The sequence below is a fragment of the Orbicella faveolata genome, unplaced genomic scaffold (genome assembly GCF_042242905.1).
Source record: "Orbicella faveolata isolate gen_17 unplaced genomic scaffold, um_ofav_v1 contig_24, whole genome shotgun sequence".
Taxonomy (NCBI): Eukaryota; Metazoa; Cnidaria; class Anthozoa; order Scleractinia; family Merulinidae; genus Orbicella; species Orbicella faveolata.
The window spans coordinates 20,568,122-20,592,500 of NW_028301552.1; the positions used below are offsets into that span (position 1 = coordinate 20,568,122).

Sequence of the window (24,379 nt, forward strand, 5' to 3'; positions counted from 1 at the left end):
ATAGGCACAAAAACGAGAGGCGCTTTTTTAAAACCTAACAAAGGTAATGAAATGAATAGTGGAAATAGCCTGTGAACAGGCTCCGGCCGGAAGGGCCAGAAAGAAACTGGCTGAGAGTGAAGTGGCCGAGGGGAGAACGGGGTGTTGGGGGTTGTGGCGTCCTTTCTCTACCCGCCTTCTCTTCGCCCCATCCTCGACTAGAGAGCCTGCTCAAAGGCTGCAGTGGAAAGAAAACCAAGGTTAAACTGTACAAGGCCAGTACTCTTCGACGGGCGTCCAAGGGTGAATAAGATAAATGAGATGCATTCTAGTTTGGTGAGGATTCTAAAGATCAGATGGCCTGCACGAGTAAGCAAAGAGAATCATCGGGATGACACATCAGCAGAATAGGGGATAAGATAAGAAGACGGCGTTGGACTGGCCGGGATTGGACATATACTGCATGGAGAGAGATCCAGTGATGGCATGGTGGCGTCAGGGTTGAGGCCAGAAGGTAACTGAGAGTAGCACTGGAAGACCTGTAAAGACCTGAAGGAGGACATTAGAGGTAGCGAGACGGAAGGCAGAATAGAATGACTAGAACATTGCGAGAGCGGTAGCCAGAGATTGAGCACAGTGAAAACAGAAAGCTACGGCGCTATTTCCCCATTGGCGCAAAAAGCAGGGATGATGAGGGGGAGGAGTACGACGGCGGTGACGGCGACGACGGTGACGACGACGACGACGAAGAGTAGTAGGAGAAGTAGGAGGAGGAGGACGAGGACGAGGACGAGGACGAGGACGAGGAGGAGGAGGACGACGACGACGACGATGAACACGATATTGCCGCATCACTTGAAAAGGAGTGGAAGTATTGATCCTTCAAAGTATAGCTGCTGGAAAGTGCTCTTAACTGTTACCAGCCACCGTAAAGGTCAGGAGGTGTGTCACAACATATCTTGGACCGGTATATTTGTTTTTATTCACTCTGTCCAACGCACAATGCATGTGTCGGACGAGAAGTCAAAATAAATGTGCTTTACGACATTTTATTGTATAGCTAGCTCCGTGAGCGGGCAAAATGAACCAAATCCTGCGCTGCATATGATTGGCGGTCCTACCCCACGCGATGGACCGGAACAAGTCTACACATGACCACATGGGTTGCCCTTGTATTGCATGCTCCTGTTTCCGGTCTCTGGTACTTTGGTCCAGCCGCAATACTCAACAGAGGGAGAAACGAGGGCTACTGAATGGATATTAACCATAAACAACAGCATTTCCATAACACCAAGCCACTCCGGCCAATCGATCGTATCTTGGCAATCTGTGGCTAGCGACTACCAGGGAACATTTACGTTAGTGAGGCTGGCCTGTTTCCAGGCTTTAGGGTAGTGGCGCCGCAGGCGGGTAAAAGAAAAACAAGCGGGGTCGGAAAGAGATAATTAAGAGAAGGGCGCACTTCCCTTTTTCGCTCCCCGATGCCGCTCTTTATGTTTTTTTTTTCATCCGCCTGCTTTTCCATCGTCCCCACGTACCGAGAACCTATAGAACAAGTTACAATGAGGCTGGTCTGCCAAGTTTCAACATGCAACTTAGTGATTCAGTCGAATATCTGCCTGACTCTAACCAGCCAGTCCCCCTAGCGAACTGTGGTGGCACTCAGGCTACAGACCGCTTTGTCTATATTCAGCTCCCTGCATGGATACAGCCGGAATGCAGCTGCCACCTCAGACTTCATGAAGATCAAGATAAGACATTCGCCGACCTATAGTTACAATTACAATGATATTTAACGTCGAAAATGTTTTGAAACGTGTGCCAGTTTGCTAAGATTACTGAATTCAACACGATGTTCTTCCAAAGAAGAGAAAGACGAAGTGCGCCTTATAAGATTCTGTTAAGCGTTTCAAGTTAATCGACAGTCGAGTTACACCTGCTATGGCTGAATATGTTTGATGGGCCCTTGTTGTTAGTTGATTCAATTTACTTAAAAGGTAACAGGTTTGTTACGGATATGAAGATTAAGGCTACAGTTGATCCAAATCTTAGTTACAGCCCTGGGGACCGTTTCTCGAAAGGCCCGCGGAAATATTTCGCGCCAATAAAGCCATTGTTAATTCATCTGTATCTGAAAACGGAAAAGTGTATAGGCCTGAAACTTCTTGTATGAAGGGAACCTCTGTTCATATTAAGAATATGTGAAAAAAACAGCTTTGTAATCATAAGGTTCGAGATTTTGTTATGGCTTTCCGGGTGCGAAAACTCTTCGGGACCTTCGAGAAACGGGCCACTGGTCTGAAAAAAGCTATCCGTAATGTCACATTTGACAGATTGTAATGACGATTTAAAATAGCTTGAACCATTGCGGGTAGTACATTAGTGAAGGTTCCAACAAGTTGTCATTAAGAGATGAATAAAAGCCAATATGGACAAACAAATTGGGTTGAGCAATTAATCCTCTTATGTTAAACTTATGCCTATAATCATCTAGCATAGTGTCCTTGGGGTAATTTAAACGACAAGTGTGATTCTTCATATAATATAACCAGTGCTGAGTTTTATCAGCCACAAAAAGCATTTCAGGAATACAACATGATGGTTTGGGGCCAACGGTAAATAAAATCCTCGATATATACCTTAACTCAGTCAAATGCTGCCCATTAACAGCAGTGGCTGTCAATGTAACGTAAACTATCATCCAAAACCAAATGGCAGAGAAAGTGTGAGACCTGAACCTCGCTTTTGTCCTTTTAGGCAACAAATAGCTTACCAGTAATGTAGAACGAGTTCCAAAGAGAACAGCAAGACTTATAAGCTCAGGAATGCGTTCTGGTTGTACGCTCCAAAATCCCTGCAGTCTTTCTGGGTGATAAAGTTTATAAAACAGGACATCTGAGGTGTGTCTACGAGAAGCCACTACACTTCTTCTGATTTCAAGAAGGTAATACAAGATATGAAACAACTGTGGATGCGGGAAAGCATCATCTTCAACTAACAAGGAATACCTTGGCTTGGACTCGACTTCAGGCTCTCTTCCAAACAAAATGCATAATCTTGCTTTTCTTTTTCTTTGATGTTCAGCTGTGACACACCTTTTGGTTCTTCAGAGTAACGTTGAAAATACTGCACAACTGAAGAAAAGTTCTCTACTTCTTCATGATGCTTGAATCAACGTTACAGAGGGACAAACTAGTTTATTTTCCATGGTAGAGCTTTAGTTTCTGGATCATTTAAAATGTGGAAAAACTGCCACAAAATTTGAGTCCAGAACTTGGGATTTTTTCCTTTGACTAGTGAGTTATAACGAGATGTTGTAACTATCATGATATCAGTGTCAACATCTTTCTGCTTCTTTGCAAAGTCAAGTGATGTATTCTGACGATGTGAAGTCCAAAACTTTGAAGGAGTGGCCACACGCAATTCATTTTGTCTCATATGGTAATCCATCTCACGCAATGAGTCAGTAAAAGGATTGCGATAGTACAGTGAATGCCTCATGTTTTTAAAAAGGAGAGGAAAAAGACCAAAGAATGATACAGAATATATCACTACACAGACCCAGGTAAGCCTGTTGAAACAACATCTACTAAACACGATGAACTGTACTCTTGACATTGTCACGATTCTTCGCGCGCATTGATACTGCAAATTTGTATCTTTGATTTCTCTTTGCATTTCAAATTGCAATTGGTGCATACCTAGAAGATTAAACAGAAACGAACCAGTTAATTCATGTTATAAAAAACCATATCTTACATTTAACATGTGCCGACTAATTATATTGCCTTCTGCATAGAAGATAAACTAAGGCAAGAGTACCTTAAACTTTAACCATTCCAAACATCTACATCCTTAAACTGTTTTACAGCATGGCATGTCTCATTCTATCTGTTTTCTAACCTCAGGGTGCGAAGAAAACTAATTTTCACGTTAGCTCTTCTAGATCTGGGCGTAACTGTAATGCATATTTATTGCTAATGTGAAAACCGAAGCTGAAATTTGAAGAGTGACAAAGAACATCACAGCTAAAATTCAAACCTTTGAAAATCGATGTCACTTCCTTTACCTATCTACATCCTTGGGGTCAAATGGCCAAAGATGATCATTGTTCAGTTGAGAGGATCTCTGGAGGAAAACACACGAAGAGAAGATGTTGACTCAAGTAATTCAGAAAGAAAAAGTGGAAATGGATCGGCCACACGCTAAGAAAACTGCTTGATAGTGATAGCGTTAAAATGGAAATTGTTTATCAAAGCCCCACAGTAACAACATATGAACTATTTCATTTTTTGCCACTGTACGTAGGACTTTGGAATTTGATTAGTGAACCACAAACTATTACAACTGTACAGGAATGTCATTAGTGGGCGTTTGACGCTGGTGTAGAGACATCACTGACAAAGCTGACAAAATTTACATGCAGTTAGGTTCTTAATAACTTTTATAACATTCACTTTCACTAAATGACATTTCATATGTAGGTCCAGGTTGGGGTAGTCAGGCAATTAGTGACAGGGTGGTACAAATGAGACCAAATTAAATTGTTTAACACCTAAAATGCCGTATCAAACTAACACCAGACGAAGAAACGTGCGGCAGCTCAGGATATAAATCGTTCAAAGGCCCATTTTTCTCCGCATCAAAAATGAGATCAATAGTTAGAAGAAAACCTCGAAAGAGTTCCAGACTATTTCTGTTTCTATCTATGTATATGAACAAACTTTAGGTAAACTGCAGTTATTCTTTGAAATAGGGCATCAGTACATTTTTCTTCAAGGAAATAACCAAGGAACTCTTAAGAGCTTCAATGCTTCATAATCTTCAGGTTTAATATTTCAAATTGCCCCCATCCGTCCTGTTATACCTCTACTCTGCTTTACGTTCCCTCCCCTACCCCCCCCCCCCCTCCCCCGCCGCGTTTCTTGATGGGAGTACCAATAACTACTTGAACATAACTGTGCCTCATTGAAAAGAACTCGTTACAATAACCCACTGTCATATCACCCAAACTTCCACCTTGCTTTTCCAGATTTACCAACACCTCTCTCACGGGGGTTGAGAATGATACTTTGTCATTTTCATCCAGTCAATATTTGAATGGGTGTTTTTAAATGATTGTTTATAGCACGCTTGAAGGATTTCATCGTCCGACAACAACTCCCACAATTCACTTCGTTTTCTTTTGTTATTTAAATTTTTAACCACGGTGGGGTTTAGAAAATAATTGTTCTAGTAGCAAGAAGAAAAGAGAAAGTAAAGGAAGATTCTGGTGGCTGTGGTTAAATGACATCATAATGCAAAGAGTCTATTCCGTTGAAGTTTCCAATTCTTATTCCATAACAATTTTGATTTGGCAAAAGTATCATGCGGGCATAATTTAGGCGAAACCTCCGAAACGCTTCACCTAACCTGCGTTATGTGACTCAGATAATGCCGTTTGGTAATGAGTTTGAATTTTTTCCTTGATATTAACTGACAAAATATGATACAATCAGTTAACGAACAACTACAGTAGCTAAGTTCAAAAGTTATTCCAATCCCCCGGGGGGGGGGGGTACTCCCGTAGATGAGCTATATAGGTATGTGAGGCCCCAAAGGGTATGGTTTTTCAGCCGTTTTGGTCATAAATAGGGTATGTTTTTGCACTCTAGCCTTGATATGGGTATGTTTTAAAGAAGAAGCCACTTTTTATCATTATCGAAAAGAAAATTAACTAAAGCCCTTCACAGATTATGTTTACGGTAAGTTAAGATAGGTCTGAACTAGGGACCTTGTTATAACAAGGGTCTGAAACAGGGTTTTGATCTAATGGCCAGGCCATAGACAGGGTATCGAATATTTGGCCAGGTCATAAGTAGGGTAGGGAATGTCACAGATTTTGGTCTTAAATAGGGTAAGGGTTTTGGGAAGCGGGCCGCACACCCCCACCCAACTTTTCTGGGAGTAGCCCGCCTGGTTCCAATCTTATTGATCTCAAATGTGATCATTCTCAAGAGAGACCCCAGTTCACAACATAGCCTCATTTGATAAGTTAATAAAGATGGTGAATTTTAAGCTCGGTAATGAAATGTGAAGGTGAATTAATTAACATGACACGAGCATGGGACAAAGAAAAATTCTGAGTCCCCGACAGGAATCGAACCGCGCGAATTTACTCAGTTTGCACGTTGAAATGAAACTGAAAGCCTTGCCACATTGGTATTCAGATGATACATTTTGTGTTTCTGCCCAAATCAGCGCCACGTGGTCTCTACTTCTTCCGTCCTCTTCCACAGCCGGTAGCTGAGCGGGTGTAAAATCTCCAAAATAGAAATCTAAACTGCCGAAGGAGCAATAAATTCAACAGTGACTCACCCTTCGTTCTTCATTTCACCGTGAAGTCAATTGTACTAACAATAACAATAAAGTGATGATAGCTTTAGGGGCTCATGGTAGCCTGACATGTCAAAGCGACTCCAGCGACTAAGTATTTGTTCACACTGACATCACAGTCGATACGGATGAAGCGTTTAGCCTGATTAATGACTAAACTGAGCCATTTGCCATAATGATCATTGATTGAAGCTACACTTCAATGATGGCATGACTGCATTAATCAGTTATGTTTCCACCTCTTCAGTCAAAAATCAGGGCAATATTGGAACAAAATGAAAGCACTTATTATTTACGGGGAAAGTTTTAGACGGATTGACTGTAAAGCAGCTGACAACAGATGATTCTTGAAAATGAAGTTTGATTCCCGAATGGTTGAATGGGAACTCAAATATGGAGATAGCGTAGTTCCAAATAGTCGACTCAACCATCAAAAGAAACTTATTAACGAGTAAAATAGAGTAAATCTGTTGGAATCTTGGATATAGATTCAGCTTGCCATGACAATCTCAAATAACTAAAAGTTCCTTTGATAACACACAGGATAACTCACAGATACATGCTGGGGGTCATCCTGGGAAATTTGAGAACGCAAAACAAATCAATTTAATTAATTGGTGTCAAGAAGGTAATGTTTAGCAAAGCTGCACCCAGGCGTCGGCTCGTTTCAACCTCGCTCTCTCCCACCAGCCCGTTGAGGGGCGTTTTTTTCCCTGGTAGGTTCTTCTCCTCAGTTTGTTCTGTACGCGTGGCTGATGTTCGCCGGGTTTTTAAACATTAAAATGCATTTGAAACAATGTTACCAAGCAAGCACTGGGTTGATAAAATAAGCTACTTTCGATATATTAAAAACCATTCATCTTGATAGAGAGGTATAAAGGCACAAACAAGAGAAATGAATAAACATGTCATTCAATTCCCTTCGTTTGTGTCCTCTGGGCCTCGCTCTCAAGCTGAATTTTAATATATCGAAAACAGTCCTTTGCATATTCCTCAAGGCGGAAGCACTGCATTGTGATATATGTATTTCATCGTAATGGTCGCTATTATCTCTGTAGGAGAGTGGTTTCAAAGTGGCCACTAAGACCGTTAAGATATAGCTGAGGTCTATATGAGTGATCTTTGTCCTAACGGTCGATAGATCCCTCTCATCCTTGAAGACTCGTCAGTAGCGATCGTTGAACTTTTCTTTTTGCAGCGATCTTGGTGAATTTTTACAAACCAGCCTTCCGATCGATTCTTTGGTGGGCAAACAAACGCATCAATCAATAATATCACCTTTTCAATCTCAAGCTTTGAATATATATATTCTCCTTAACAATATAATGATTACCATACATTCATTTTCATATTTTTATAGTTCTGAGAACATAGTGGTAGATCAGCACAGAAATGTAGCATTTACACTTCTGACTTACACCTCATTGTCGGCAGCTTTATCTCACAAGTATCCCCAACTTTAATTTCGAGTCGCACACGCCAGTGCCGTGTTTACAATACACGAAGTCTCATCTTAGGTCTACTGGCCAAGGTCGCACGGTGGTAAAATCCTACACAAAAATACACTGTTGGAACAGAATATTAGGAAATTTGAAAGAAAGCAACATTTCTCTGTACGTAATTCTTCATCTTCTGCTAAAGAAAACTATTCATGAGAGTTGGCATACTTCTCACATACCAATAATTCTATCTCAATTTACACTTAGTAACATTTCTCCATTTGTGAAGGTGAATTAATCAACATGACACGAGCGTGGGACAAAGAAAAATTCTGAGTATGCAGGACACCTATCATATATGAACTCAGTTAAATGACCTTGCTCTCCACGAGTTCTCGTAGCTCAGTGGATAGAGCGCCCGCCCGGTGTTCGGGAGGTCATGGGTTCGATTCCTGTCGGGGACTCAGAATTTTTCTTTGTCCCACGCTCGTGTCATGTTCATTAATTCACCTTCACATTTCATTACCGAGCTTAAAATTCACCATCTTTATTAACTTATCATTTCTCCATTTGTACCTGTCCAGCAAGTTCTGTGGGAAATGCACTCAAACTGAATAGAATCACAGGTATTTTGAGTCACTATCATTCAGGTTGATTGCAAGACGAGAGAACAACAAAATACATAGCGAAACTTTCCAAATTCATGATTTTAAAACATGTGAGCGAACCGACATTCTGATTTGTAATGGCATGACAAGGGTGTATACCTGTTGTATACAAGCCCTCCTGACTACATACACAAAAATTGTAACACTTACTGCATACAATAAAAACCTAGAGCTCTATGAAAAATATATCAAACTGAGAAACAGAACTGTTTCCTTTCCCTCTAGCAAAAAAAGCATGTTTTACATTAGAAAAATTATGATCCATTGCTTGACGCACATGAATAAAAAGAGAGAATTAAAAGAAAACTGAACAAACGTCTGCTGTTAACGTTAAACGTATGTTTGTTTTAAAACCCCACACATGATGAAATCTGGTAAAAAGCTATGGAAAATATCTAGCTTGAAAATACATCGAAACGTCACACTTTACCTAAAAAATGTAAAGTAACTATAAGAACCAACTGCGAAGAAATCTAATACCGTAAAAAGTGTCCAAACTGCCACTCATGTTGCTCTTATTGACCTTTTCCAAAATCTATGGTGACGTCATCACCGATGAGTACAAACGGAGGCCAGTGCTTCACGGCACCAAACCTTTCCGACTCCCTAAGACATTTCATAGCCCTGTTAAGAGCTACACTGGCTTTACATCCACCATCTAGTTGTTTGTAATGTTTCATAAACTCCATGGTGGCCTCGTCATCAATTGCCCAGAGTGAAACCAGAACAGAACGAGCACCAGCGCCCATGAAAGCTCTTCCAATACCGACCACACCATCAGCTGTAACTTTGCCTTGAGCACTGTGAAAGCAACTAAGCACAACAAGGCTTGCTCGTAACTGGACAGCTTTAACATCTGACATTGTAAGCAGGTAGTCTTTGTCTTTAGGGATCTTGGATGTTCTTGCGGGATTTGGAGCTAAAGCAATCTCACCAGCTTTCATATCACCATGTGCTGCAATGTGTACCAAGGTAACTGAACCGATTCGTTTAAGCACCTCATCTTTAGTCGCATCTCTCCCTGTGAGAGGCTCCGTGTTGAGAATCTCGCCGATCATTTTTACTTCTTCCCTTGCTCCTGGCAAGCAGGATAATCTAACACGCTTACCCCGCCTTCTCTTAACTTCCTCTACACATGGATCTCCCACAAGCAGCGCCCCAACCTTACTGTGGTAGTCCTCTGGACACTCTGTGATCAGCTTTAAGCTTGTAAGCGAGGGAAGAATGCGGATGCTAGTAGATTCACTGAGGTATCTTGAAGTCTCGTCCACACATGCAGCATAAGGGACCAAGCATAGGGGACCATCCAGAACGATGATTAATTCATCGCCATCAAGCATGTTCGCAATTGTGCCAATTGTAGAATCAAACAAGACGCGCAACGAACTGTCCTTGTAGTCCACTATTCCCTGAAAAGACTCCTTATTTAGCTGTAATTCGGCTGACTCACACAATGAACGATTCTCGCAGTTAATGCGAACTCGTCGGCCAATTTCTTTGCAGGCATCTTCTATAAGCAAGGTGACATCTTCAATGCTCTTTTCTTCAAAATGAACGTCTTTACCCTTTAGTAGCCATAAATGAACAGTGTCACTTGCCATAGCCATGAAAACTGTTTGTGTACATACATCATTTAAATGTCTGAGATTGATACTTTAGGTTAAAATGCCTCAGAAGTTGAATACTGTAATTTTATAAGATCTGTGAAGGCTTGTGCTCGTCCTCGCTCAGCAACAAGCAAAGCCTCATCAGTCTTTTGAAGCCTTACGAGTGTTCTCCAAAGTGCCGCGTAGGCATCTTGACACGCATTACGAAAGGATATTTTCCACACATCTTCAGACTGAAGAAGAGCTCTCACTTCATCGTAAAGTTTTACACTGGATCGATAGTAATTAAGAGCTTCGAGCAAAGCACCCGAGAGTTCAAAGTCATATCCTAGGGAATAACATGCACTTCCTTCTTCATCTCTCTGCCCCAGTTCTTTGGCAATGCTAAGATGCTTGTCGTGGTATTCAATGGCTCGTTGAAAATCACCCAGACCCTGGTAAGCGTTGCCAAGATTTGCATAAGCATGTCCTTCTCCATCTCTCTGTCCCAGTTCTTTAGCAATGTTAAGACCTTGGTTGTGGTACTCAATAGCTCTTGCAAAATCACCCAGACGTTGGTAAGCATTACCAAGGTTATCATAAGTACGTCCTTCTGCATCTCTCTGCCCCAGTTCTTTCGCAATGCTAAGATGTTGGTTTTGGTATTTAATGGATTCTTGAAAATCACCCAGTCTCTTGTATACAACACCAAGATTGCCAAAAGCACGTCCTTCTCCAGCCCTGTCCCCTAGTTCTTTGGCAATGCTAAGATGTTGGTTGTGGTACTCAATAGTTTGTTTAAAATCACCCAGCTTCCGGTAAGCAATGCCGAGATTGCAATATACCGTACCCTCTGCAACTCTGTCCCCCAGTTCCTTGGCAATGCTTAGGTGTCGGTGCTGGTACTCAATGGCTTGTCTAAAATCACCCATACTCTGGTAAGCGTTGCCAATATTACCATAAGCAGCTCCTTTTCCAAACGTCTGCCCCAGTTCTTTCGCAATGGTAAGATGTTGGTTGTGGTATTCAATGGCCTGTTTAAAATCACCTAGACCCTGGTGGGCATTACCAATATTACAATAAGCACGTCCTTCTGTATCACTCCGTCCCAGTTCTTTGGTAATGTTAAGATCCTGACTGTGGTACTCAATGGCTTGTTTAAAATCTCCTAGACCCTGGTAAGCATTACCAAGATTAGCATAAGCAGCTCTCTCTCGAGGCCTGTCTTCTACTTCTTTGCAAATGTTAAGATCTGTCTCGTGATAATCAATGGCTTGTCTAAAATCACCCAGACTTTGATAAACAATACCACGATTGCCATAAGCAACGCCTTCTCCAGTCGTGTCCCCCAGTTCTGTAGCAAGGCTAAGATGTTGCTTATGAGACTGCATGGCTCGTTGAAAATCACCCAGACGATGGTATGCATTGCCTAAATTGCAGTAGGCAGCTCCCTCCTCAGCCCTGTCTCCTAGGTCTTTGGCAATGCTAAGATGTTGATTGTGGTACTTAGTGGCTCGTTTGAAATCACTCAGCTTCTGGTAGGCACTGCCAAGATTGCCATAAGCAGCTCCCTCTTCAGCCAAATCCCCCAGTTCCATTGCAACACTAAGATGATGGTTGTGGTACTCAATGGCTTGTTTAAAATCACCCAGACTCTCGTAAGCATTGCCAAGATTGCGATAAGCAGCCAGTTTTCCATGTCTTTGTCCCAGTTCTTTGGCAATGCCAAGATGTAGGCTGTGGTAGTCAATGGCTTGTTTAAGATCACCCAGATTCTTGTAATCATAGCCGAGATTACCATATGCTGCTCCCTCTCCAGTCCTGTCTCCCAGCTCTTTGGCAATCCTAAGATGTTGGTTGTGGTACTCAATGGCTTGTTTAGTATCACCCAGACTCTTGTAAGCATTGCCAAGATTGCAATAAACAGCTCCTTCTTCAGCCCTATCCCCCAGTTCTTTAGCAATTCTAAGCTGTTGCTTGTTTTCTCCTATCGTTTTTATCATATCAGCGAGTTTTCCTGCCTTCTCTCACGTACACACCTGGTAAATGTGAATTATGAGAAAAATTGTAAGGCTTATTGAAATAGTTTTATGTTACTATCTTACATTTTCCCCATCTTGCTGGGTATTTCGAGTTGTCTGTACTATTCTAAATAGTAATAGGGTTAACAATAGTTAGTAGAATAAGTGGTGGTTGGACTGGGTCTATGGTAAGAATGGTTTTCAAAGCTCCATTCACATTCTCTAGTTTGCCACTCTCGCGTGAGATATGCTGTACACAAGTACCGATCATCAAGACTTAGAGACTAAAATGTGCACAACTTTAGTAAGAAAACGCTATAAAACGAGGAGTGGTTTATGAAATTACCAGCCGATCAAAAACGTCTGCATACGAGCCAAGTAGCCCACAAGGCCTGAGCTTAGCGCGGTTTCTGTAACAAGAAGCGACTAGGAGGATTTCTGTTCCCCCCTGGATGGGATGCTAGTCCATCGCAGGGTTACCCCCGGTACCCATTTACACACCTGGATGAAGAGAGGCACTGTGAGAGTAAAGTGTCTTGCCCAAGAACACAAAGTGACCCTGGCTAGGGCTCGAACCCGAACCACTAGATCCGAAGACAAGCGCACCGCGCCTCCCACAACCGATCAACAAGGTGGATAACAATTGTTAAATTTTCTATGCATATGCACTGTTCAAAGCTTCACCTTTCAGTGGCAGCTGTATTTACTTTTGGCTTGAAGGAGTAGGATTTCGTAAACTTGAAGCCTGCGTAACATGAGCTCCCGGTCGCGTGTCCCTCGCTCGCCCAACTTTTGTAATTTAGGTTATTCTACAGTACAAAAAGAATTTTTCGTTTCTTAGTCGACGGTGACATCTTTTAAGGACTTCTTAGTGGGTGAAAGTAGTGGGTCAAAGCACATTCAAGAGACAGAGAAATTAAAGGCAATAAAGGACTCATTTCCTTGGAACCGTCAGTCCAAAAGCTCCAAAAATATTACCAAATATCTTGAACAAGGTCATGGGAAGGGAACAGTTGGACTCGGCAACACAGACAACAAAGCCTTGATATAAGTCCTATGGTGATTATTCATAACCCTAATTGAATAATCAAATATCCTTCTTTCTTTGAGTTTCCCACGGTCATTCAATCACAGTGGATTTTGCCGAGTTAATTTTCACTTCTCTCATACAAATTTCTGCTTTAGATTCTAAATCAAGGCATTACGTTACACTCGCCAGGCCGAGAGTTGTCCCGGTTAGGCGAGCCAAAGTGTTTATATGGAGAAAAGTTGTCCTGCTTGCCAAGGTTACCCTACCTGCCGCCTGCCGAGGCGAGACAACTCGCCCACCCGAGTTGTCTCGCCCCCGGGACCGGTTCGTGATCCTCATGTAAATGGTTGGTTGAATTTTGCAGAGAAATAAGTGAAAAGTTACCTCGGCCAGGGTTACTCGGAGGGGGGTGGGGGGGGGGGGGAAGGGTTGTCTCCGGTACTCGAGACCATATAAATGGGGCCTAAGGGTTTTGTTTGCAAAATCCCCCTGAAGAGATGAAATTAACGGGAAAAAACTGCTCTAATCTGATCGATTGAGGCCCGTTCCAAACGCCGCTCACGTTCCATTTATGCGCCGAACCTAACTGATGATTTAAGTACGGCAGAAGGGCGGCGTTTGAATCAGTTTGGTTCGGCAGGTTAGGCTTGGGGCGGCAAACAACATTAAATTCAGCAGGGTCTGTCGCACTATGCAACGTTGGAGCTGCAGCTGATTCACACGGCGTTCTGATCTCCTCATGTGTCGAACCTAATGCATAAATTACTGTTATGTATTTTTCATATAACGGGACTCGTGATTGTCTCAAAATTGAGTGGCGTGACCAGTCATGCATGAAGCTCGAAGTCGTCGCTAAAAATAAAGACAACAAAATGTGCCTTCCATTCATGAGAAACGGGACTGTGTAAGCGAGTTTCTTTAGCGCAAATTCATTTTTTTCTTTTTCTTCGTGATAATAGCCCAGCTTATGAAATTTCCCTTTCACAAGTCGAATTAACCGGGAGAAAACCTGTCTAAATACAACCACTGAACCTTGAGTTTGAATTTGCTTGATCACAGCTTTTCTACTTGGACAGCTGGCTCTTGAATTCAGAACGCATATTTTCTCGTCGAAAATTGTTACCAACGGCTTCCCGAATTAAGTTCGACCCAAGTACGCCGTCTGAACCAGCCGTCGCTCCAAAGTCGCTTTGAAGTCGAACTTTGTAATCAAGTTTGGTGCGGCAAAATGAGTGGAGCGGGTAACCCGAAAACACTGACCCCCGGTCCGCGGACCCCACTACGGACCGGGTCCGCGGACTACCTATGGACCGGTCCACGGACTGCCCCTACAGACCCACTCTACGGACCCCCCCCCCCCCCCCCAAAGCTTAAAAGCTGTTTTCAGCGTAAGGAGATGCCGATGGCAAAAAGAAGGCAAATTGTTTACCTTCCATTCGTGGCTCAATCTGGCCATGGAAGATGTGTTTTTAGGTTGTTCAAGCTTGTTTGTATCTGTAATTTGCGCTGAGCAAATTATGAAGCCTGGAATGAGTTCACGAATCCACGTGAGAATGGACTGAAGAAAATGGTGGAGGGGAAAGAGCACAAAGTTCAAGGCTTCCCGGAGGCTTCCTAGAGGCTTTCACGGTCTTTCACATACAGTATGGCCACAGCAAAGGAAATGGCAATGTGTAATGATATGACTTGCGCCCGAGCCTGAACCCAAGAATGTTACATTTGCAAAATGTAACGTTCGAAATTTCGCCGACACGATCTATTAAACAACCCATAAGTGAAATATTTATTTCTTATTTTTATTCTATTTTGGGGGGGAGGGGGTGGTCTGTAGCGGGGGGTCCGTAGGGACAGTCCGTGGACCGGTACTTAGGTAGTCCGCGGACCCGGTCCGTAGTGGGGGTTGGCGGACCGGGGGTCAGTGTTTTTGGGTTACCCGAGTGGAGCGGCGTTTGGACCAGGCCTCATAGAAAACTGCAGAACCGTGACGGCAGCTACGAAAGTCAGTCACACACACCTAAAATAATCAGTATCTGTAGCAATGAGAGACAAAGTTTAGTTAGTCTTTCAATTCAAGTGCGATAAATTTAGTTCATTTAACGTCCCTGCTTCACAGTTTGGCCTGAAACTCAACAATTCAGCCGTTTAGAAGCAATGGGACTTACAAGTTTCTGCTAGTCACGAACAGACGGCCATACTGTGCACGGTGTGATTTAAAGATCTTGAAAAAGTAATCAACTGATTGACATCATTCAATATCGCTACTTGCTAGGGTACACGATATTCTATATGTTTGTGCGAGTAAATAAGAGACGTTCATATTTCTCTGGGTATTTCACACAAGCAGTAGGAACTACACCATGTCTATTTCTTGATATTGTTCCGAGATAACCCTTCTTCAAGTTTTCAACGATGACGCCAACTCAGCCTGAGTTACTAGTGTTGACAAGTTTCGAACTCATTTCACCAGCGTTAAGAACAAATTAGGATGTAAAGTCGCAATGACGGATTGTTGGTGAATGTTACTGATATTATAATGTTATGGTCGAAAAGAAGCGATATCATCTAAAACGTCTGAAACGTATATAGTTATATAATTTACAACACTTACTTTAAATAATCTGAGTAGAAGATCGACTCACCTCTTTTCGAAAAAGCTAGACTGTTCACAGTCCCCTATATTTCCGTGAGATCGTACGATGTCGATCGTTGAGCTCGACGGGCCGCCATCTTGGTCCCTTAATGCGAGCGAACCTGGGGAGAGTACAAAATGCCCGTGGGTAGTGGCGGTGGGGTTAATAGCGTGGGGGTGAAGGGGCGGAAAAAGTACTCTCCCCAGTTTCGCTCGCATCGAGAGACTAAGATGGCTGCCCGTCGAACTCAACGATCGACATCTACGATCTCACGGAAAAATAGGAGACTGTGAACAGTTTACGAAAAAGCATACTGAACCATTTTACAGTTGTCTGCTTAGTGACCTGGTCTTTGAATGGCAGCGAGGCTGGAGGTGACCTTGTTTTGATAAAGACCTTACTGCTTTTGCTGTTTAAATCAAGTTCATTTAAATGAGAAAAGCAGAGAGGTCTGTATCAAAGCAAGGTCACCTCCAGCCTCGCTTGCATTCATGGCCAGGTAACTAAGCACACAACTGTAAAATGGCCTAACTGTGGAGCAATCGAAAGGAAAAGAAGAAGAAGAAAAAAGATTGAGTTTTTAGAAAGTATAATTTGTAAAAACCTTCTTTCTGACAGTTGCTATTTTTTCTCTAAAAAAGGTCCCCCTCCTGTCTGGGGTTGTACGCGAGCGAGCAAACAAGAAAAGTGCAAATGACAATCGAATAGACAAAGTTGTTGTCTCTAATGTGATCATAATTTATACTTTCTGAAGTGAATTCAGTCCAAATAATGCAGTACTAATACCACATCAAAATATAGGCATAACACAGCGACTTCTAGAGTTCACAGTTAAGCGAACGCAATTGACGTTGCGTTTCAAAGTTTGTACTGAACACATTTTTTAAAATCTAAGCTGTATTTGCGTTTGTAGGCATTTGAAGGGGTCGTATTAATGTCGTAAATTTATAACGAAAATACAACGCTCGGGATTCAGTCAAATGGCCTCGGCGCACGATCGCGTGGCCTCGCACCAGCTGACCACTTATTGGAAATTTCAAGCTGGCGATCACAAACGGAAGATGTGTCGACGATCTGTTTAGAAATCGTCCTCTAATCCGATAGGCGAGCCCGTTGTATGAAGTTGTTTGAGAAATGTTGTCCTACAAAAGTGTATAAGCGTACACGAAAATGTCGAAATGGTGTAAGAGGTAATGGACCTTTTCCGAGGTACGGCGGCCATTTTGAACTCTATTGTTTTAAAGAGCTCTTATGATACGCTTAGAGGGCAAATACATACTAATCTGCCCTATGAGCATCCCATAATAGCTACTTGAAACAATAGAATTCAAAATGGTCACCGTATCGCCGAAAAGGCCCACTGTGGTTACGTTTACAGCTGAAGGTGTTTAACAACCTCGCTTCCAGGCTCTAGAACCTCCAACTAGAACCGATATGCAGAATGCGATGACGTGCATGGTATGCAGACACACACGTAAGCAAACACAGAGCATACAGAGATAATCTTTATTTGGACTAAGATTTACAGAGTAGCAATTTGTACAGAGAAGACAAAACTATACAGACACGAGTGCTTTATTGGAAAGTACACCACTCGTAAAATTAAACTACATCCGAGAAGCGTATTTTCCATATCCTCACAAGTGAGGACAATGATGGTGTCATTTCCCGCTTTTTCATGGTTGTTTGTGCAAACAGCCAGTTTGTCAATATAATCAAAAGAAAATTACACGGTGGCTCGAAGATATGAATTTTATTTTCTCCCATTAAAAACAATATTTCACGAACGAGCTGCGCTCGTTCGTGAAACATTGCTTTTACCGCTCGAAAGGTAACAAATACTGTATAAATAATTGCTCAATCAAAAAATAACAGAACAAAACAAAGTAAAAAACAAAAAAACAAAACTCAAACAAAATGACGGGCCTTTCCCCGCTGGGTCTCTTTTTAACCTAGTACCCAGTGTTGACCGCGTTTACGCGGTCTATTTTTTGATCCACGCGTTGCTGGCGGCAATAATATTATCAAAACGATACGTGACTTTGAGCCTACTAATTCCATAAAAAAACAAGGTATGTGGAATTTCATTTTACATAACCGTTCTCACATTCCTAGATTATGAGGACGACGAAGTAGAATAGCAGGCCGGGAAACTGTTTCCCAGCTAAAATTTGAGCAGTTCCTGAAGCAAGTCGAACACTGAAAGACTCTAAAACCTCGTGCTTTTTCTTACCTTGCTTTATATAAAACATGACTGAATATTTTGACCAAAAAACACTCAAAATTACTCAGAAACACAACGCAGCGATAGAAAGCGACACCATATATTGTTTCGAAAACTTCAACATCATTTATCAGCAGAAACCTTCAGTTCTAAACTCCATACGAACTCTTATATTTTCAAATTTAATTACTATGCAAATATTGAACACGCTCGGGTTACCCATGCCTACGACCAACAAATTCCACGTGAAACTCCGTGCGTGTACCTTGAAATCATGTAGCCGATAGTCAGTCACAGACGTTATATTGTTTTTCTATGAGCTATTTTGTTTGGAGCGCGAGTTTTGTCTTTCCCCACGGCCTCCCTCTTTGCGTGCGGCCTTTTTCAAATCCCCTTGGGTTAGCACTCTTGCTTGCGATCTCAGTGGCAGATCTAGACCTTGAGCTAGGGAAGGGGGGGGGGGGGTTGTTCTGCTTGCCTAGCCGGCTTTTCTTCCCTCTGTGATTTCTTCTCTTTTTTTTACCCAAAATAAGGGGGGCTAGATCCGCCGACTGGATCTTAACGAACTTAAGACAAAATAGAGGGTCTGTGGAATGACTGGATGGCCGAATGACAATATTCTTAAAATATATTAATTTAACCTATGTGCTTCTGTGGGGGGGGGGGGGGGGGATTTTCTGTCAACTTTAACTGACCGCTCCAGACAGAATCGTATGCAGCCACTGAAGATAATGGTTGTACTGTCGTGATTCAGTTCAATTCTTGATATTCTTTGGAACCCAGGCTCCTGGTCCATGCACGTCTTTGATCATCATTACTTTGTCAATGACTTCTCCTCCCTGCATGAAGAAGAAAAAATAAATTGACGTAAGAACCAGAAACAAGACTATAGGAAAACGGTTGCATGGAAAGGATTACAGAACACTAAAAACAATTTTTCTTGTGGGTCGCAAGGGCCACATCAGTCTAGAACAACACTGTAAAACTCCGAAAGTACATTTAACAAGTCCTTGTTGGCAGCGACCCTTCAAACGGCCCTCCAAAAGAAGTGACCCACTGACCCCTCCAAAGTAACACCACTCTGAAAGTAGCAAGCTCAACAATAACAAGCCATTCAGATCTGATTGCGATCCCCGATAAAACACCCCTTCTGAAGAAGTGCCCCTCCCTAAAAATTGACACCAACTCTGAAACTAACAAGCTCAAAACATGGCGAGGGATTAATACTAAGATAACAAAAATACCTCAGGGGTACTAATTTCATCAAGCTGTATCGGAGTCAGAGACGGTACAAGACTTTATCTGCCCGATTGAAACAAGGCTTCTTGATCCGGGACTAACAAGAGTCGATAACGAGATTCGTTTGTTTGTAAGTTTATGGTACCACGTTACTGACAATACAATTCTGTTCTATTTCTGGCATTCGTTTCCCAACAGAATACCGTTAACATTCCAGAAATATCTCTCTACGAAAATAAACCTTGCAAACCTCGGTCGCGAAGATCTCTCGTACAATACCGCTCACCCCATCCCTACCCTCTTCACTCACCTTATCCACACTGACTTGTTCCATGTACAAGTGCGTCTTGTTGTGGATGGTCATTCTAGTGTAACCGTAATCGTCTGAACGATAAGCTGTCCAGGGACGGTAGTATTTGGGAAATAGGTCATGATGTTCATTACAACCCTGAAAATTATGTAAATTTGAGTTATTTAAACTAAAACGTCTTAGAAACTCGAATGTTACACTCAAACATATTCTGGAAAATAGCCCAAAGAAAATACGCGCGCGCTGATTGGTCTTTGTTTCAAACCGTTTTTTGTGCAAACAGTCAGTTTTTCAATATAATAAAAAGAACATTAAAAGTATGAATTGAAGTTTCTCCACCGCAAGCTTGACTCCACGCTGGGCATACCGCTGTAGAAAAGCGACAAGGCTTTTGTTGTGATCACAGACAGCTTCCTCATATGTGTCACCAAAACCAGCCACCACAAAATCATCTGCCACAACTTCCGTACCGGTGAGACCCTCGATCAGTTCATGCATTCGCCGCTGAAAGACCTCAGGGGCGGAACTTATGCCAAACTGCATCCTACACCAACGATACCGACCAAAGGGAGTATGAAACGTGGTGAGATAAGAAGATTCCTCGTTCAACTTTACGTGACAAAACCCATTTTTGGCGTCAAGGACTGTAAACACTTTAGCACCATGAAGACGAGTAGCAATATCCTCGATAGTGAGCATGGGATAGTTCTCACGAAGAACTGCTTTATTCAGTTCCTTTGGGTCGAGGCATATGCGAATTTTCCCATTCTTTTTGGGGACAGCCAACATAGAGGAGATCCAGGGTGTAGGTTTCGTGACCGGTACGATGACTCCAGAACTATGCAGCTCATCAAGGGTTTCTTTGATTTTAGCGCGAAGAGCAACCTGACCTCGTCGGGGAGCGTGCTGAACAGGCTTTGCTGATTCGTCGAGCCTGATGTGGTATTCGCCTTCCAGCACACCAAGCCCATCGTCAAAAACATCAGGAAACATCTCAAAAACTTGCTCTTTGGTAAGAATTTTAGAGCTAGAAACTGCGTCTTGAACGGAGAAAACGTCACCACCACTGGTATCAGGCTGTCTAATAGGGTCCGAGTCTTTGATTTCGACTACGCCCATTCCTTCGCATGTGGATTTGCCTAGAATTGGACGACAACGCTTGCTCTCCACCAGACGACACAACGGAAGACACGTAAAAGATCCACGCTGTACTTGGATCTTTACTGTTCCCAGAACCGGAATGCTTCCACCATCATAAGACACAATTGACGACTTCACTGGGTTAACATTCTCAAGGCGGTAGTCGCCAGTTGCCTTCTTGTAGCTATGAACCGGTAAAACATTGCAACGGGCACCAGTGTCGATCTCAAAGCGTATGAAGTTCCCGTATGAAGCGTCACGAGGTTCGAGTCGGAGCTCTGACTCGCCGAGACTTTGAACACCTGGAAAACGGGATACTCGTCCTCTTCCTCTACCATTGAGACTTGTTTGGAGTTAGAATTCAAACTGCATTTCTTTGCAAAGTGGTTATCCTTTCCGCACTTATTACACTTCTTTCCCCAAGCAGGGCAAGCCTCGCGTTTTCTGTCATGCTTTCTTCCACAGAAGCGGCAAGGATATCGCAGCGGCTTTGCAGGAACAGTCGGCGGTTTTTCTTCTTCGTTTTCTTTGACCACGTGGACGTTAGCAGCGTTCACCAAGTTGAGACCGCCCACCGCCTTGATTTGAGCTTGAGACATTTCCGCGGCGCGGCAAGTTTCTAATGTCTTCTTAAGATCGAGTTCGGGTTCCCGCAAAAGCCTCTCCCTGACTTTGTTGTCGGCAATGCCAAAAACAATCCTGTCTCTAAGAATATCATCTGGTGTAATGGCATCAAAAGCACATTTATCCGCAATATGGCGTAGTGCAGTTACGTACCGGTCAAAGGATTCACCAGGCTCTTGATGTCGCAAATTAAAACGATAACGCTCAAACGGAACATTCTTTCTTGGGTTACAGTAATTGTCGAATCGCTCGATGACAGTATCGATGTCCTTTTTCTCCGTAGCGGTTAAATTCCATGTTTTAAAGACTTTCCTTGCTTCAGGACCTATCGCTGTGAGGAAGGTGGCAACTTGAACCTCGCCATCTTCTTTGTTGACTTTAGCCGCTACATTGTAGTGAAGCCACATTTCCTTCCATTCATTCCATTTCTCAGCGACGTTGGAGTCATTAATATCGAGAGCATGAGGCGCAGGCAACGACTGAAGATAAGCCATTGGAGATCATCCCACTCCTGACACCATGTAACGAGAGATAACGGTAAAATGTTGTCTTTAATGGCGCACAAACAGCGCTAGCCGTTACATTGCGAAACTGACCGCAAGACGCATAAATTACAAGACTGCATCTTAAATACCGCATATGTGCACGTGCACTTACGAAAATAACAACAATCATAATAACCACCTAATTACGGGTATGCATAGTTCGTCACAATTTCGGTTGTGGTTTTTAATTTTTTCACTTTCAATTTAAAATCATTTAAATGTAAGTTAAAATGGTAACCCGGCCCAGGAGCTCCGCTTTTAGGCTTGGCTAAATCTATATATTATCCTTACTGGGACTGTCATTGATTTTTTAAATGTTTCATTTTGAAAAAAATTGTAATACATCAAATACAGAAGACAGTGTTTAACCACATTTCCAAACACCAACAAGAGAGAAACTAAAGAGAAAACAGATAAATGGGGCAACAAACTGCCCAGTAAAAAACAAACGTGCCGTCAATAGAGCGATCATTTTGCTTACGCAACACCCGTAGTATCTGTGCTATTTTTCTCTATAATTGAACACAGCGTATTGATTACTGTTGTCTTTTATTACAAAGATATGTTAGAAAAGGTAACGATGCAAAGAACCCAGCAATTCTCAGCTTTTTCTTTGTTACCGAAAGAACCCAATTAAATGCAGCGCATGCGTAGTAAGTCAAAAAATTGTGATTGAATGAAAATTGAACTCTCGGAAATACGTCTATTTCTCGAGAACCACTCATTAGAATTTCACGAAATTTGGCAGGAAAATACTTTAGGAAATGAGTAACTGGACTATTGAAAATAATTGAACTTTGACAAAGGAAATTCTAGATATTCCAGTGAACCTTCAACAAGGGATAATTAAAGATCTCTCTGTTAAATTATTAGCAAAATGGTGTTAACTTGTGAGAATCGTTACAAGCTTGTTGCATGCAAATTATAAAGAAAATCTAATGACTAGATTTTCTGCAAATAAACAAAACCAATTTTAAAGGCCTGTTTATATTTATTCATGTTGCCATGGCAACGGCAATACGTCAGCTTAACCATCAAAAAACCAACGTTTGTGTTGTTAACTAGCTTGCTGCCATTTTTGACGACCGAGGGATCAAGGGTTTTAGAGAAAAAGGTGAATGAAACACAGGTATCAAAAACTGTGTTCAGCCACCTTAACAGTGTCTATTAAGATCAGAAACCCAAACACCGTCACGGTCGCGATTTCCTTTGTTCAAACTTGATGAATTATAAGTTTGAGAAAGACTGTTCTTTAACAATAACAAGCAGTAAGCCAATTATGAACGCGTCGTAGCTACAATTAATTCAGCTCATTTCCGGTCAAGTTATGCTTTGGTCCATTTCGAGTGATAATTGGTCCACGTTTCTCCATCTCCTGGGTCCTTGTACTGGGCTGTATGCTTGTTGTGATGAATTATTTCCCACTGGCCCATCCATGGACCCGCTATGGTGGTGTCGAATTCAGGATCTTGGTCCAGTGCGATTTCCTCCTGTCGTGAATAAAAAGCAAAAGAAAAAAGAGGACCTTGTGAGAGCGTTCTCCATGTTAGGACTTAGCACGATACGGAACAAGTTTGTCGCAAACGACTGTTGTAGCTCTTGCCTCCTGTAGAAGTTCTGTACAACTTTTATCATCTAACATTGTGTGACTACTTCTGTCGTAGGGTTTTAAAAGATGTTTTCATATCTGACGACTCCTTTCAAGTCGTTCGCGACAACCGCAAGCAAAGTGGTAGTTTTGATTTACGAAACGATTCGCCGCACCGTAAACTGGTAGCAAGTTCGTCGCTTTTAACAAAGTTAGAACAATTATGGTTCAATGAACACAAAGGTTCACATAGTTTTGTTTCAATTATCATTATTTACGAACTCTGGTTGTAGGACATCCGGGTCATGAGTCAAAATGTTCGTTGTATGCAACCCAAGGAGTGGTTGTCTCAGACCATAATCTGGGAAGATCACACGGTTTGTCTAGATACGAACTAAATGAAAAATAGTCCATTTTCGCTGTCTCTGGTTAGAATATTCTCAGTAAAGTGCTTGATCACGTTTTTGAATTGAATATAAAGTAATATATCAAACACGAGAGACTGCGTTTCATCCATTTTCCAAAACTTGGAGAAGAGCATAATGCTGAAAAATACAAAGTCCAGCGGAGTATTTTAGATGATCGAGCTTGTACTTGAACTCATAAAGTTCTTCAATATCTCCTCATTCGTGAAATGGTCCTGAATCTTGGGTCTTACTATCTGTTTACACTGGAAGTATTTAAATTAGTTGTTACCTTATCCAGTTTGGATTGCACGTCTTCATGAGATTGTTGTAATTTATGTCTGTCACGTGATGCAAATTCAGCCCAGTCCACTGCATAAGTCGGGTCCTTTGAAGTACGCAGTATGATGCTTTCCTAGAGAATAACAACACAAAAACAATATTTAAAAAGGCGGATTGACGAAGGAAATGCAACGGAAAAGCAATTTCTTTCAGCGCTATAAATATTAAGATCTTTGGAACTGCATTGTCATTTAACATCATGTCTGTACTGACCTTCAAGCCATAAAACCCGTTA

At 42.1% G+C, this 24,379-nt stretch overlaps 2 protein-coding genes and 2 pseudogenes across 2 annotated transcripts in view; all 4 read right to left on the bottom strand.

Moving 5' to 3' along the window:
• Positions 1-2,326: 2,326 nt before the first annotated feature.
• LOC110047143 (GPI-N-acetylgalactosamine transferase PGAP4-like) lies at positions 2,327-3,597 on the bottom strand (annotated as a pseudogene).
• Positions 3,598-8,205: 4,608 nt separating this feature from the next.
• Positions 8,206-12,082, bottom strand: LOC110047153 (uncharacterized; annotated as a pseudogene).
• Positions 12,083-17,220: 5,138 nt separating this feature from the next.
• Positions 17,221-21,759, bottom strand: LOC149110834 (uncharacterized). Its single transcript, XM_089292334.1, has 3 exons — positions 20,960-21,759; positions 19,502-20,825; positions 17,221-18,791 (listed from the first exon to the last, which is right to left on the bottom strand). Exons 1-2 carry the CDS (start codon positions 21,757-21,759, stop codon positions 19,793-19,795), a joined length of 1,833 nt encoding a protein of 610 aa, XP_089148460.1. The 3' UTR covers positions 17,221-18,791; positions 19,502-19,792.
• A 38-nt stretch (positions 21,760-21,797) lies between these two features.
• LOC110047176 (phytanoyl-CoA dioxygenase domain-containing protein 1 homolog) overlaps positions 21,798-24,379 on the bottom strand; it is an 11,612-nt gene continuing 9,030 nt past the window's right edge. Inside the window, exons 9-11 of the mRNA XM_020752924.2 lie at positions 24,358-24,379; positions 24,095-24,217; positions 21,798-23,300 (exon numbers count right to left, since the gene is read on the bottom strand). The exon at positions 24,358-24,379 is cut by the window's right edge and continues 66 nt beyond it. Of these exons, the coding sequence (XP_020608583.2) occupies positions 23,136-23,300; positions 24,095-24,217; positions 24,358-24,379 (310 nt within the window). The 3' untranslated portion in view covers positions 21,798-23,135. The remainder of the gene's footprint in view (positions 23,301-24,094; positions 24,218-24,357) is intronic.

Excerpts from the sequence above, each read along its gene's own strand:
- LOC149110834 (XM_089292334.1), bottom strand. The coding sequence starts at position 21,759 with ATGGCTTATCTTCAGTCGTTGCCTGCGCCTCATGCTCTCGATATTAAT. Across the intron at positions 20,826-20,959 it reads ATGGTAGAGGAAGAGGACGA|CTACAAGAAGGCAACTGGCG; the intron begins GTATCCCGTTTT and ends ACCGGTTCATAG.